We start from the raw sequence: 13,104 nt of genomic DNA, 5'->3' as shown, positions 1-13,104 counted from the left end.
CACACACACACACACACACACACACACACACACACACACACACACACACACACCACCACCACCCGAAACAAATAGATCCATCATGCATGAACATTTTATTTGTTTACTGGTAAGTGCCTATTAGGCCCCCACCCCCTGCCCCATCATCGTCATGAATGAGGCCAAAGGGACAATGAATGACATGGCATTTCAAGCAGCAAGAAATTAATGTACGTTTTGAAATAGTGCTGCCTCTTGTCTTAATGGCTAACACTACCTTCCTGCATTCAGTATTCCGTATGTTTGGGCTCATAGTGCACAGATATGTGATGATGTTCAGCACTTAACTGTAAAACTACCACAAGCTCATGTGCTGACCCATGCAACTGTGTAGCCAGACAGCAATTTTGGGTGGAATCTGAAGAGGTTGCCCTCAGCTTCCTTCCTCTATATTTATTCTATAATTTATTGGTGCTAATGCACATGCTTATGTGGCCAGTTTCAGAGTGCCAGGGTGGAAAGGTGCTTGTCAACTGTGCGTACATCTAAAAACCTCTTGTCCTATAGAGCAGTGTTTCCCAAAGTGTGGGCTGCCAAGGTATTGTGGATGGGCGGTGAGAGTTAGCCTAAATTAGTTTAGTAAAATCAGTGCTGCCGCTCCCATCTCACGCATCATGCACATGCACCAAGGGACAGAAGGGGACTTCACATTGCATTTCCCCTTGGGGATCAATAAAGTATCTATCTATCTATCTGTTTATCTATCTTCACATTGCATGTGGCTTGCACTGGCACTACGCTCGCTGCTCCGGTGCTCTTGGTTGAGGTACTGTAATGTCCCAAACATTTTTGTTGAGCTTCCCGCCAGGCTCAGTGCAAACAACACCTGTAATTTACAGCAGCAGACCAGTTCTTGCGCAAGCGAGCTATTGAAATTATGGGTTACGTCTCAATATCTCGACATCCCCTAACAGCAACTCTTTAGACACCACTATCTACAGGCCAGTGGGTTTATAGGCACTAAATGTAACAAATTAATTTATTGGATGGTCCCCCAAAATCACTATAATATCGATTTGAAACCAAACAAGAGTGCCACACAGCAGTGCAGCCCACGGTTGTAAAAAAAATTAAAAGACTCGCATATTGTATTTCTTATGTTTTTGTACAGCTGAAGCACTCATCCTCAGGTGTTTGTTGAGAGCCATGACAGCGAACAGGAAATGGGTATGCCAACCTTTAGACAAAAACGTAAGTTTGTCACATGCACAGAGCCTATTCGGGCTGGCTTACAGGTTAGTTGTGGTTATAAGAGGACCAGAAAAGACACTCATTACGAAAAACATACTAGGGAAATGATTTATTGCATCTCCGACTTTTTGGTATAAAATTATTCAAATTGACAAATGAAAACATGAGGCCCATGCTGAAAATGACAATGTGACAAAGTGCAAACTGCACCACATAGTGGATTACCTGCAAAACCGCTTAGTTTATTTATTTCTCAAAAGCAAGTATTTATGCCAATGAAAATGTCAGTGCAATAACAAGTCCTTACGCCATTGTTAATGAACAAAGTAGTCAAACTGCTTTGTCACATTGTCAATATGACAGTTTACTCTGTAAGTATTTCCTATTGAAAAGTTCACAAGGAAGCACTTTTTTTCTGTGTGGCATAGCTATTTCAAAACTGCAAAGTTACACATTATTGTGTGAAGATGGGGGGGATTGCAAGAGAGTGGGCATGTTTCAAAAGTTTTAACTGTTGACAGACATTGTGACAGTGTGAGAAAACAAAGGTTTTTACAGCATTATGCAAATGAAAAATGACCGATACATTGTGACAGTGTGAAGAAAATAAATGTTTTTACAGCATTGTCCAAATGAAAAATGACCTTGGTCAGAGCTGTGCGCCACTGTAGACCTACATCCTTCTATACATCCTGACGTTTCTGTCTGTCAGGCCACATAGATGTATTTATCCTAGGCAGACTATGACAACTATGACAGCTAATTCAACACTTTTGAATGTAACTCAAGCAATGAAATATGGTATATTAATTTTATAGGGTAAGGTAATATTCAGCATGAAACAAAAATAGTGCATTTTGACCAACATGACAGTAGCAATTGAAAATGTAAAAAACAGCAGACATTTGTAATCAGTTGCATGGATGTGCTACTGGCCCCGTGCTATTCTTTGCTCCCCCACTCCAGTAGGGAGACATGGTGAATCCCCCGTCCCCTCCTCCTTTCCCTTCTCAACTTCTGTAACTGATTGGCACAAATGAACACTAACAAATACTCCACTAAACACACCAAAGCGACTGATGAAAACTGTAAATGATGCCTCTGTCTCAATAGCATCAGACATATTTTTTCTGTCACATGCCTTTGCTGATGTTTTCCCATTTCACCATCAAGGCAGCATCCAGGGAAGCATTGATAGCAACAACAAACACACTGATGAGGTGGATTTCAAGATGCCACTGCCATTGCAAAGGTTCCCTTGGCAACAAGACACATGCCCAACTACGGTAGACCCCACCACATCAGATATGCCTCGTTTCAGATTGCACATGGTCTTAGTTGCACAACCTTTGTTGACCACAAGATTTCCAGCAACAGTCTCTGTGAGAAGCACAAATTTACATGGTCAGATTTTACCCTGTAATTCAGTTGTAATAGTCCTATAAGACCCATTCTGTTATAACACACACACACACACACAAGGAGAAAGAGAGGTATAGTGATCACCTGAAGCACTGATGCACATGGTCTCAGTTTCACTGCATTTCACAGTTTTAGTGCAATAAGCCGGTTGAGAAACACATCCATAACATACCAGTTTGCCCTCGGAAGGTTTTTCATTTCCTGAAATTCCAGAGAGAGAAGAGAGAGAGGGGACCAGTTGGGGTAAACAGGCAATAAAGTGCTGGTGAAGTGTTGTTGATGGAAAAGTGTCTTAATCTTACCCATAGTTACATTTTCACCACACTTGGTCTTGATCTTCCAGTCAGCAACTCGAAAGTTCACAGAGAAGTCCTGCTGACAGAGTGCGGAATCTGCACATTTTCTATTCACTTTCTGGATGGTCTTATTGAAATCTCCTCTAAGATCTGTCATACCCCAACAAAAAAACACAACATATCATATTAAAAAAATGGACACACAAACACAGGTACTCTATGTTCACACATACTGTACCACAGCCACCTACACATACTGTAAGTCCTTGTACGGTCCATGTCTATTCCACAACCATACACATGCACATGAAACAAATGAGTGAAAATACCTTGAGTGAGTACAGTCACTGCCGACACACACTTCTCAGAAGCCCGACAGGAATGTTCCTGTCCAAAACATTTGCCCCAATCCGCACCTGAACACTCCAAACATGTTTCTGTCTGTCCTACAACACACACCAATAAACAGTAAATAAATGCTGTTTTCAGACATGATGTTCTCCAAATAAAATCAGCAGTGTTGATGTCTCTTTAATAACATTTAAATATCAGGGCAATGCAGAATTGTCATTTTACATTCAAGACCAGATTCATATGCACAATAACATTTGTTGCAATTATACTGTAGACAAGACTCAGCAATATCTAAAGGCAGAAATGGCAGTACATGTGCATTGGCAGAGCCAGACCAAAGCTATGAATATAAACTCTGTCAATGCATGTAGCCCTTGTAGTTAGTAACTGTACAAGGTTTGATGAAAAGTCTTTAATCCCCTTTGGAGATGTTGTGCAAAAGCTGTGCAATAAGATTGGCCGAAAAGGATGTTTCTGTCAGGAGATATCGCTGACAAAATAGGCCATAAAGGTTAAAAGGAAGTTACTGTGTTATTCCGTGCCAAATCAGACAAATTCCAGGAAAATGGTTGCTGTCTCAGATTTTGCTCAAAGTTTGTCTACCTAAAATTTAGGTCCCAAAACTAAGACCTGTAAAATATTTTTTGTTAAATTCCAACGTTATCAAACATTTTTGCACCCTTGAATTTGTATAATTTCTTGGAAGCCATGATCTGGCCTTAGATCTGGAAAAGGTGCACAACTGGTGATACTAAGATACTTTTTTTAATCCACATTGCATCAATCTTTGTTTCGTCTCGGCAACAAATGCACACTAAGATATTAAGGATAAAACAAGGTGTGATTGCATGTTTTGTTATGTTCATTAGAGTAAAATGTTAGGTGTGGCTGCTAGAAGGAACACAAAAATCAACATGAGAATAGCTAAATTTTTTGTCATTTCGTCTAGTGCGATGTACCATGTTTCATTCATAAATATAAATGTTACTGTATATCTAGTTTTTTTTTTTCCATATAACAGTTTAGCAAATAGCATACTTAGCAAAGAGTGAGCTGCACTCATAACCAGGCATGAAATAAGACTTGAAAAAAGCACTTGAGGAGGGGATATACCCAATATTTTATAGCTTGTCACATTCTGCTCTAAAAGGAGACAATAGACAATTGATGAAGTCAACATTGCGTGCACGGTGCCCATTGAAGCTACCCTGACGACGTCATACTCAATTCTTAAGTTCCCTGCAGAAAAAGAATGGAGGCGGGGCTAAACTTCGGTCTGGCATCCAGGCTACATTGAAGCATGTGGGCACATATTTTTTAATATCCTGACTTTTTAAAGCTGTTTGAATTATTGTATGTTATCTTTGTAATGTGTCATTGCATTGTGGTAATTGAATTGCATGAGCAAATAGCAGAGGTGGGAAGTAACAAAGTACAAATAGGCCTATGTGTAGGCCTACTATAGTATTTTCAGGTATCTGTACTTGACAACAACATTTTACTTTACACCCCTGTTTTCAGAGAAATATCTGTACTTTCTTTGCCTTACATTTTCAAAACAGTCTTGTTACTTTAATATTTTTGAGGTGAGTTGTTTTTATTTGAGGTCATTGTGTGCTTACTAACATCAAGGCTGGTTTCAATTAAATGGATGGGAGTGACGCAAAAAGGAAGTTGACTTCCCAACTGTAGGGGTGCCACCAAAGGGGCAGTGCCAAAACAGCGTTACATGATCATGGAATTTTCCTAGGTCTATTCTGCCAGCGAGCTTACTTCAAACAGAATATTTGTTTATAGGCAAGTTCATTCTTGGCTTGGTAGTAGGCTAGGCAACAAGCTTGCTCGAATCCTTTATGAAGTGCCATAGTGAAATAGCTGTTAAGGAGTTACAGTTTCTTTTTACTTTCAGTAGCCTATATTTCAAAGCCTGCGCTTTGTTGCTTTACTTGCAATGAGTTGAATCACTAGCCTACTTATACTTAGATGCAGACCTGCCATCCTTGAAGAATACTTGTTGAGTAGCACCCCAAGCCGAGGAGACGCTGTCTTTCTTCCATCAGTGAGGCTGCAATAATTGTGCTACATTATCCCGACTAAAGCGATATGATGCGCGATCTCCGTCTGGAAGCTTGTTTACGCGCTAGTAAACAAGAACAATGATAGCTTATGCTCCAAGGAAAAAAACAAAATACAAAATACAAAACACTCATCAATAAGAAGCTCGAACATATTTAGCTATAGGTCCACTTTCAGACACGTGTGTTAATGGCTGCATTTGGCCTTGGAGAGGTCTGCGCTTCCTCATCGCCTTTTAGTTATGAAAACTTCAACCATCAGCGACACATGAAAATTATTGCTCACTGAAATAACTGGTTAACAAGTCATAACTTTCCAAGACAACATCAACCTAGAATAATTTACAATCGCATTAAGTGCAGATTTCTGTTGCGCAAAAAGGCATGAGCGAACGCGATTTTACGAGTGAACACTTGTAGGCTCACATCAAGTCCTTAATTTAGCCTAACCCCATCTGATGAAGACAAACTATAACAAGAGGCCAGCTATGCCTGTCATTCTCACTTGTCACTTTTCTTTCTGTATCTCAGCATCGTATGAAATAGATTTGTGGGAGATTCTAAGCAGGTACAGGGAGTTTTCCGGAAAACTGGGATGTCTGCTGTTGGATGTAGTTTTACTTTGGTGTGCAATGCGGTTGATGCAAAATGCGTACAGGTTAGTAGCCTGTGTAATGTGATAAGTCAAAAGTAGCCATTTAATTGCGTAACGTTTATGCCCCAACTATCCAAGCCCACCAACAATTTTATATTGAACAACGCCTCTGCTAACATAAAAGTATCTACAGTAGTGGGCTGGTCAAATAAACAGGAAGCTGCATTAAAGCTGTAATTTTCCATCATAGTTTTAAGAATGGAACTACCTGAAAGTGTGGAAACTGCATGGAATACATTTGATACGCTCGCTCCATAGCCTACCCCATAACTTGAGGCCTAACATCACCAGAATAAAACATCAAAGGTTATTATAGGTTATATTATTATAGTATGGGTTTTTTTCAATCACGTTTCAGTGGCTAAACAACCAAAAAAGCAACATTAATGTAACAAGACATTATTTTAAACTTAAGTTAGGCTATAGAATACAGAAACTCTATGCTAAATTGCCGCCTCTGTAAGAAACACCGTTCACCGTTTATGCGCACGTGTGTCTGAGGACATAAAATATCCTCAGACACGTGTGTATACTTTTCACCCCTCAATGTGTGGAGCAGGTGAGGTGCGTGCTGTTGTCGACCCATGCATTCCATTCATTTGCCTATACTCACCAACTGCGAACGTGGCACAAAACACAAATAGCAAAAATGGCAACATATTCCTATATTTTTGTTTCCTAGCGCGGGGCAGTATTCCTCTGTGGTCTGTGGTTCCAGTGAAAACGTGACAATCCCTCCGCTGGAATGATGCTCTACCTGAGTTGCGCCAATGAAGTCAAATCTACCCAATGTTAATTGCGCGCGAATGAATCTGTCTAAACTTGTTCTCAACACCACACCCACCAACACACCCTCGACGCAGCAGACAACTAGCCTACAGACAAACTGCCACAGGGCTTCCGTAAAGGGTCTGCTGTGTTTTCTTTTCTTTTCTTTTCTTTTTTGCCTACAGCCTGAACCTCATCCGTCCATCCGCCCCTCTCCAGAGGAGTCTCTGTCTCCCTTTCTCTAATATCAAAGACAAAAAATAGAGTGTGTTTTGTTCTTACGTTAAAACACGAATTGACGCCAATTTCCTCAATTTGCCTCCTGACCTGAGAAACACAAACTGTTGTAGAAAAAATCTTTTCTCAGTCAAAACGTCATCGTAATCACGTTCGAACGTCATGTGAGAATAACTGGTGGGGATGTGTATCTTATACTCGACTATGGGAATTATGGAATTTAAAACTCACTTGGTCTGTAGTCAGTGAGTAATTTCCAGCATTCAGAAATACATCTCCGCCTGCAATTCCGCCTTTTACCACATTTTATTAGAACTTCTGACACTTGTAACATCAACAAAGTGTCGCAACTCATTTTTTCCTTCGCTAACAATGTCACTAAATGGGCTCTGCTTCAATCTTATCCACTTCACCCTCCAATCCAGGTGGCGGCGATAGCAAGGGTTGCCATCAGAACGAGAAGAGAAAATACAAGAGAAGAAAATGAAAATTAGCTATGCTAGGCTACATTCTGTAGCTTACTACTGTCCTCCTGACGATAGAGCAGATTATTAAAATAGTCTGCGCTGTTGGAATTTCTTTACCGAGTTTGGCAAAGATTCTGTGAAGTTACTTGGAAGATAGTCTGTCTCACAGACGGCACAGACATCGACTGTAGAAGACATGGCGTCGTTGAATTCGCCGCTGCGTGTATGTCGTAGTATACTGAGAGAACTACGGGCTTTAAAGGGACCAGAATATAAACAAACGATGGCATATAATTACGTGTTGGAACAGTTTCGTAAAAATCAGGTAGGCCTATGTGCGATTTATTGTTGTAGTTCACTAAGTTTGCTGACATTACACCATTAACGTTACACTGTCCTTTCCGTGTTACAAAATGTGTAGGCTAAGTTATGTCAGAGGTCATACATGCTTCACTTCACAGTTCACACTCTCATAGCAGAATACAATTTCGACATTGTGGGGAATGCACAACTCGCTATTATCAGCCCTGCAAGGTGACCGTGACTAACATCAGACTTTGCTATCATCCATGGGCTAGCCTAGAAGTGAGTCTCATGCACGCTCTGCCATGTACCCCCATACATGCAGCGCCCGTCTACTTACTAGACACGCTCTGTACATGCACCGTTCTGGCCCATATCTCTGTGACTTTCCTTGTCCGATTAGGCTATGCATTCAATTTAATCATGCATACACACAATGAATGTATAATTTACCCGGTCATCATGGCACTAATGAAGTGTATGTGGACACCCAACCCAGGGACTAGTATCCTACAGTGTCGAACCAGTTAAGCTGATACATTTTGGGCAGTACTAGTAAGTGACAGCTAATTCCACCACTCAAAAATGGAATCACAAATCTAAAACATCATAATTAGTAGGCTTACTTTTATTTAACTTTCTCCGTAGCATTGACTTCACTAATGTAGATATTCCTGAGCAATCAGATTCCAACTTTGTTGAATGGAAGTTGACAGATCAGTTTTGCAGGATGGAGCCTTGTCATGCACCATTTTCTTCAGTTCCTCCATCAATTTTCAATGGGATTTAGATCCAGACTGTTTCCTGGTCATGCCATTGACTTGATATGTCTTTCCTACATAATTTGATGGATTGACGAATATGTCCTAATTTTGATGTATACTTTTAATGTGCATTTAATGTAGAAGTAATGACTGCCATCTCTGACACGCAGCCCCATATCACCAGTGACCCAGTGACCGTGGAAATTGTCTTGTTTTCTTCAGGCAGTCATCTTTACATTTTTCAGTGGAGCGGCACCAAACAAAAGTTACAGCATCATATCCTTGGCCTATGCAGATGTGTGGTTCATCTCTGAATATCACTCTCATCCAACCATCCACAATCCATAATTGCTTCTCTTTAGCCCACTGTAACAACATGTTGAAAATGTAAAATAAAAATGAAGAGACAAGACACTTTCCACAGTCACTGATGATATGGGGTTGCATGTCAGCAAAAGGACTACAGGAGATGGCAGTCAAACCACAAGTACAAGTGTACATTGAAATGTGTCTTGTCATTCGAGAGGAATTTTGATAATGAGGAAGTCATTATCAAAAGTCAGGATGATAATGTATCTTGCCATAGAGCAAAGAATGTTTAAACTTTTCTTCAGGTAGGACAAATCAAGTCAATGGTATGGTCAGCAAATAGTCTGGATCTCAATCCCATTTAAAATACTGTATATGGTGCAAATTGAAGAAATGGCACCATCCTGTAAAGATTATCTGTCATCTGCTGTTTGAAAAGTTGGAAGTTGAAACCTGATAGATAGAGGTGTGGACTCGAGTCATGTGACTTGGACTCGAGTCAGACTCGAGTCATGAATTTGATGACTTTAGACTCGACTTGACAAAATATAAAAAGACTTGCAACTCGACTTGGACTTTAACATCAATGACTCGGACTTTCACTTGGGCTTGCGCCTATTGACTTGTAAAGACTTGCTACTTCCCATAAAAAAAACGAAAGACAAAAAGATAAAATGTAGATATGACTGATCTATCATTATGTGTGTGCGCCTGTGCGTGAGACAATGCGCGTATTCGGCACAAAATCCAATCAAATCACTGACTGTAGCCTAGATTGTTTTGATTCGACAGTGGCCAACCACGCTGAACAAGCTAGACAACACGCAGGGCCAGACAACGGACGTGAATGCGCCAGCAAAATTATACCTACGATTATTTCGTTAATTCGTTTGCCTACAAAAAAATATGTGGAGACCAACAAGAAACGAATGACTGTGTAGAACTTGTTAAATTCCCCCCAGCTTCATCCTAGCCTGCTTTTGACATATGCCTGGTAGGCTAGGCCTACTATGAAACCAAACTGGTAGCCTACCCTACTGATTCTGTTGTCTAATTGATGGATTTAACCACGATTAGGCTTTTAAAAGGTGGAACATTTTCACCTCAAACGCTGCCTGTATCATATAGCAACTGCGTCTTTTTGTGTACATTCACATTAAATCCATTCCACTACTAACATTATCAGGAGGAGAATAGGCTACCATAACGTTTTATTTTGAGCACTGGTTGTTATTCATTGGATATCAAACTCCATGTCTGGTAGAGTAGGCTAAGTTAAGCACCCACCCAATTAAACATGACCAAGGAATCATAGAAGTTAACATTGCAAGATATTTTCTATGACATCAGAAATATTTTCTTTACCTTGTCAGTTTTTTGAACATAAATTTTATTTAATGAAAACATATATCCTTGAACTATGGGTGACTATTTTTCTAACCGAATGAAACCTAATTACGTTCACGTACTTCTTAAAGTGACAGGCACTCAATTAGACCTACACACCACCCTGTAATATCATTAAAGACAAGTGTAATCAATATGAAGTATTCAAATTACTGAATATTTTTAGCTATAAGTAATTATGCAGATCCTAAAATACTATAAATTGTTAACAAAATATGTCAAGTTTATGAATTCAAAATATGAAATAGACACAAGACACACCATTTTCTGTGTGTGTGGACTGGAGGTTTGAGCAGAGACTAGGATTGCCACTGCTGTGAGTTATCTGTATACCCCTTATGGCAATACGGTTTTGCCTACATTTTTGTAATGTAATAAACATGGTCACACCTTATAAAACTATTTCAGCTTGTGTAGGCCTATCAGTGGTTTCTTAACAAATTGAACACATATTTTAACACATAGGGCCTATATTTCATTGAGAATGTGCTAGAGATACCATTTGACATTTCTGCTAGACAGATTTTCATCTCAGTCTCTCCAGCACACACAAATTCAATTGACAAAATACCTGTTTCACTCGATTTTTAAAAAGACTCGAAAGGACTCGAAAGTCAGACCGTAGGACTTGGGACTTGACTTGAGACTTGTTGGCCTTTGACTTGGACTTGACTCGGGACTTGCCTGTCTTGACTCGGGACTTGACTCGGGACTTGAGGGCAATGAATTGAGACTAACTTGTGACTTGCCAAACAATGACTTTGTCCCACCTCTGCTGATAGATGATGAGTAGGCCTACTGCATTAGTGAAGTCTGTGCCAGAAGAGGGGCAACAAAGTAACAATTATGATGTTTTAGGTTTGTGATTCCATTTGTTTCCTCAGGATTGAGTGATTCCATATTTTTTTTTCTCTACAAAAAATAATTGCCTGTAGTAAATTACTACAGTCTTTGCTGATTTCTTGGTGCTGTGTTTCACAAAGGCAAATGTTCTATCTAATCTAAATCTATTGCGGAAAAGTATTTTTTAGGCATTTCTGCGATTTGTCTCTTTTCTGAAATAAAACAGCTGAATGAACATCCTCCAAGAGTGGTGATTCCATAATTCTCGCCAAGGGTTGTATGAATTCAGACAGCTGATTTAACAGCCTAAAGCGTATACACTCTGTATGTGATTTAACATTGGTGCGTGGTAGATTTATCTGTAATCTGGCACATATGATATACTATATGACTTGTCCGATAATGTCCAATTAGCCTATAATCATTACTGATAATTGATAATGATAATAATATATGATAATTATAATACATTAATACATAAGTCAGTCATCCTTAGATCATGAAGCCACAGGAGCTTAACAATGATGCCTACCAAATAGAAATTAGCTGTGATGGATGGATGGTTTCATTACCCTCAGGCTCAGATTAAAAAACAAGATGTCTTGAAGTGTTTGGAAGGGGGGTTCTAAGAAGTATACTGGGAACTGGGAATGAGTTTATATTTTGTTAACATTATTTTTCTTAAGCCTTTGGACCAGAGCTACAAGAAAAAAACAATTATGTTTAGTAGTAGGGGTAGTAATATGTGCAACCCTCCTAGCCCATGGACTAATAGGACTAATAGGACATACCATAATGTAGTAGTTGTATGGTTGGGGAGCCTGTTACAGTGAAGGGTGCTGGTTAGTCCAACGGACAGTCCACCAGGCGGAACACCAGTAACCATTAACTGTTAACTAGCGTCTCTCTGATTAATGTTTTGTAAAAAAAAAAAGTATTTTGGTGTAAATTTTTCACGTAGGCCTATTGTTTGTAACTCTCACGTGATGACCACGCACCATCAAAATCTGGCACGCAAAATCAGAAGTTGCTATACCTGTAAACATATTCTAACTATTTTATGACATAATGCAAAGTAACACCATTACAATTTAGTTGAACCTTAACTATAGATTATCATTCCCCCTTTGTCATGCTACTTTGAATACATGAGATACATTTCCCATCTAGAAGACTTTTTTCTTTTTGTTTTCCCCCTCCTTTTGCTTCAGTGTGTGCGTTACATATGAGTGACTGAGCACAGAGTAGTCAGTCTCGCAGGATGAGATTTTGTGGCACTGCTGTGGCACTGCTGTTGCATAGCCCAAGCTTGAGGCCAAAGCCTTCATACATCTCACCAGGCAGGTCGGTGTTCCTCATACATTGTGTGTGAACCTACTGACCTTTTAATCTGTCTCCTCTGCTCAGGTAACAGGAGAGAGGTACTGTCGTGCCCAGCAGGAGGCGCTCCACTCCTCCCTTACCTACCTGTGCTTGCTCTCCTCCACCAGACAGCATATGGCTCTCCACAACCTCTACCACGGCAAAGGGGAGCGTAGCACGGAGGAGGCGGCGGGCCTGGTGGGCCTTCGGTTGCCCACCCAACCAGGAGGAAAAGGCTGGGAAAAGTGAAAGGTCCAAGGGAAATGTGCTCGCCTCGGACCAGGTCCATCTCTAAGCTCTGAGATGAACAACGATTGAGACATACCTTGCTGAATGTAATGTTAGGTTCAGATGCATTAGTAAAGTAAAGTCTCATGCATAGTAAAATGCATCATATATTCTTAAATGTAAATATGTTTGTTGATGTCACTAAAAGATTAATAAAAAAAAAAGCAATACCATTTACGACTTGCTTTGTTTCCTTGTGTGTCAAGAGAATTCGATGAGACAGTCTGCGTTAAGTACATGAAATTTGCGGGGTCTAGCCTTACGTACTTTTGAGGCAATTTTGTTTACTAATTTAGTTCCTGGTAGTCATAGTCAAAACCTGAC

General features: G+C 40.0%; 2 protein-coding genes across 2 annotated transcripts; one reads left to right on the top strand and one right to left on the bottom strand.

Annotated features, from left to right (window-relative positions):
* Positions 1-1,324: 1,324 nt before the first annotated feature.
* LOC134076774 (uncharacterized) lies at positions 1,325-7,076 on the bottom strand. Its single transcript, XM_062531987.1, has 5 exons — positions 6,646-7,076; positions 3,278-3,394; positions 2,955-3,098; positions 2,737-2,853; positions 1,325-2,610 (listed from the first exon to the last, which is right to left on the bottom strand). Exons 1-5 carry the CDS (start codon positions 6,689-6,691, stop codon positions 2,399-2,401), a joined length of 636 nt encoding a protein of 211 aa, XP_062387971.1. The 5' UTR covers positions 6,692-7,076; the 3' UTR covers positions 1,325-2,398.
* A 421-nt stretch (positions 7,077-7,497) lies between these two features.
* fmc1 (formation of mitochondrial complex V assembly factor 1 homolog) lies at positions 7,498-12,950 on the top strand. Its single transcript, XM_062531986.1, has 2 exons — positions 7,498-7,829; positions 12,538-12,950. The coding sequence occupies exons 1-2, from the start codon at positions 7,701-7,703 to the stop codon at positions 12,739-12,741; spliced, it is 333 nt and encodes a 110-aa protein (XP_062387970.1). The 5' UTR covers positions 7,498-7,700; the 3' UTR covers positions 12,742-12,950.
* The last annotated feature ends 154 nt before the right edge of the window (positions 12,951-13,104 follow it).

Source organism: Sardina pilchardus, chromosome 3 (assembly GCF_963854185.1).
Source record: "Sardina pilchardus chromosome 3, fSarPil1.1, whole genome shotgun sequence".
Taxonomy (NCBI): Eukaryota; Metazoa; Chordata; class Actinopteri; order Clupeiformes; family Clupeidae; genus Sardina; species Sardina pilchardus.
The sequence above is the reverse complement of the archived record's forward strand: the minus strand, read 5'-3'. Positions and strand labels throughout refer to the sequence as shown.

What these genes read in the sequence shown, in the direction of transcription:
- fmc1 (XM_062531986.1), top strand. Translation starts at nt 7,701, where the DNA reads ATGGCGTCGTTGAATTCGCCGCTGCGTGTATGTCGTAGTATACTGAGA. An exon ending in AACAGTTTCGTAAAAATCAG is followed by an intron (nt 7,830 to 12,537) that starts GTAGGCCTATGT and finishes TCCTCTGCTCAG; the next exon opens with GTAACAGGAGAGAGGTACTG.
- LOC134076774 (XM_062531987.1), bottom strand. Translation starts at nt 6,691, where the DNA reads ATGTTGCCATTTTTGCTATTTGTGTTTTGTGCCACGTTCGCAGTTG. An exon ending in AGTGACTGTACTCACTCAAG is followed by an intron (nt 3,099 to 3,277) that starts GTATTTTCACTC and finishes GGGGTATGACAG; the next exon opens with ATCTTAGAGGAGATTTCAAT. An exon ending in CATGTGCATCAGTGCTTCAG is followed by an intron (nt 2,611 to 2,736) that starts GTGATCACTATA and finishes TGCTTCTCACAG; the next exon opens with AGACTGTTGCTGGAAATCTT.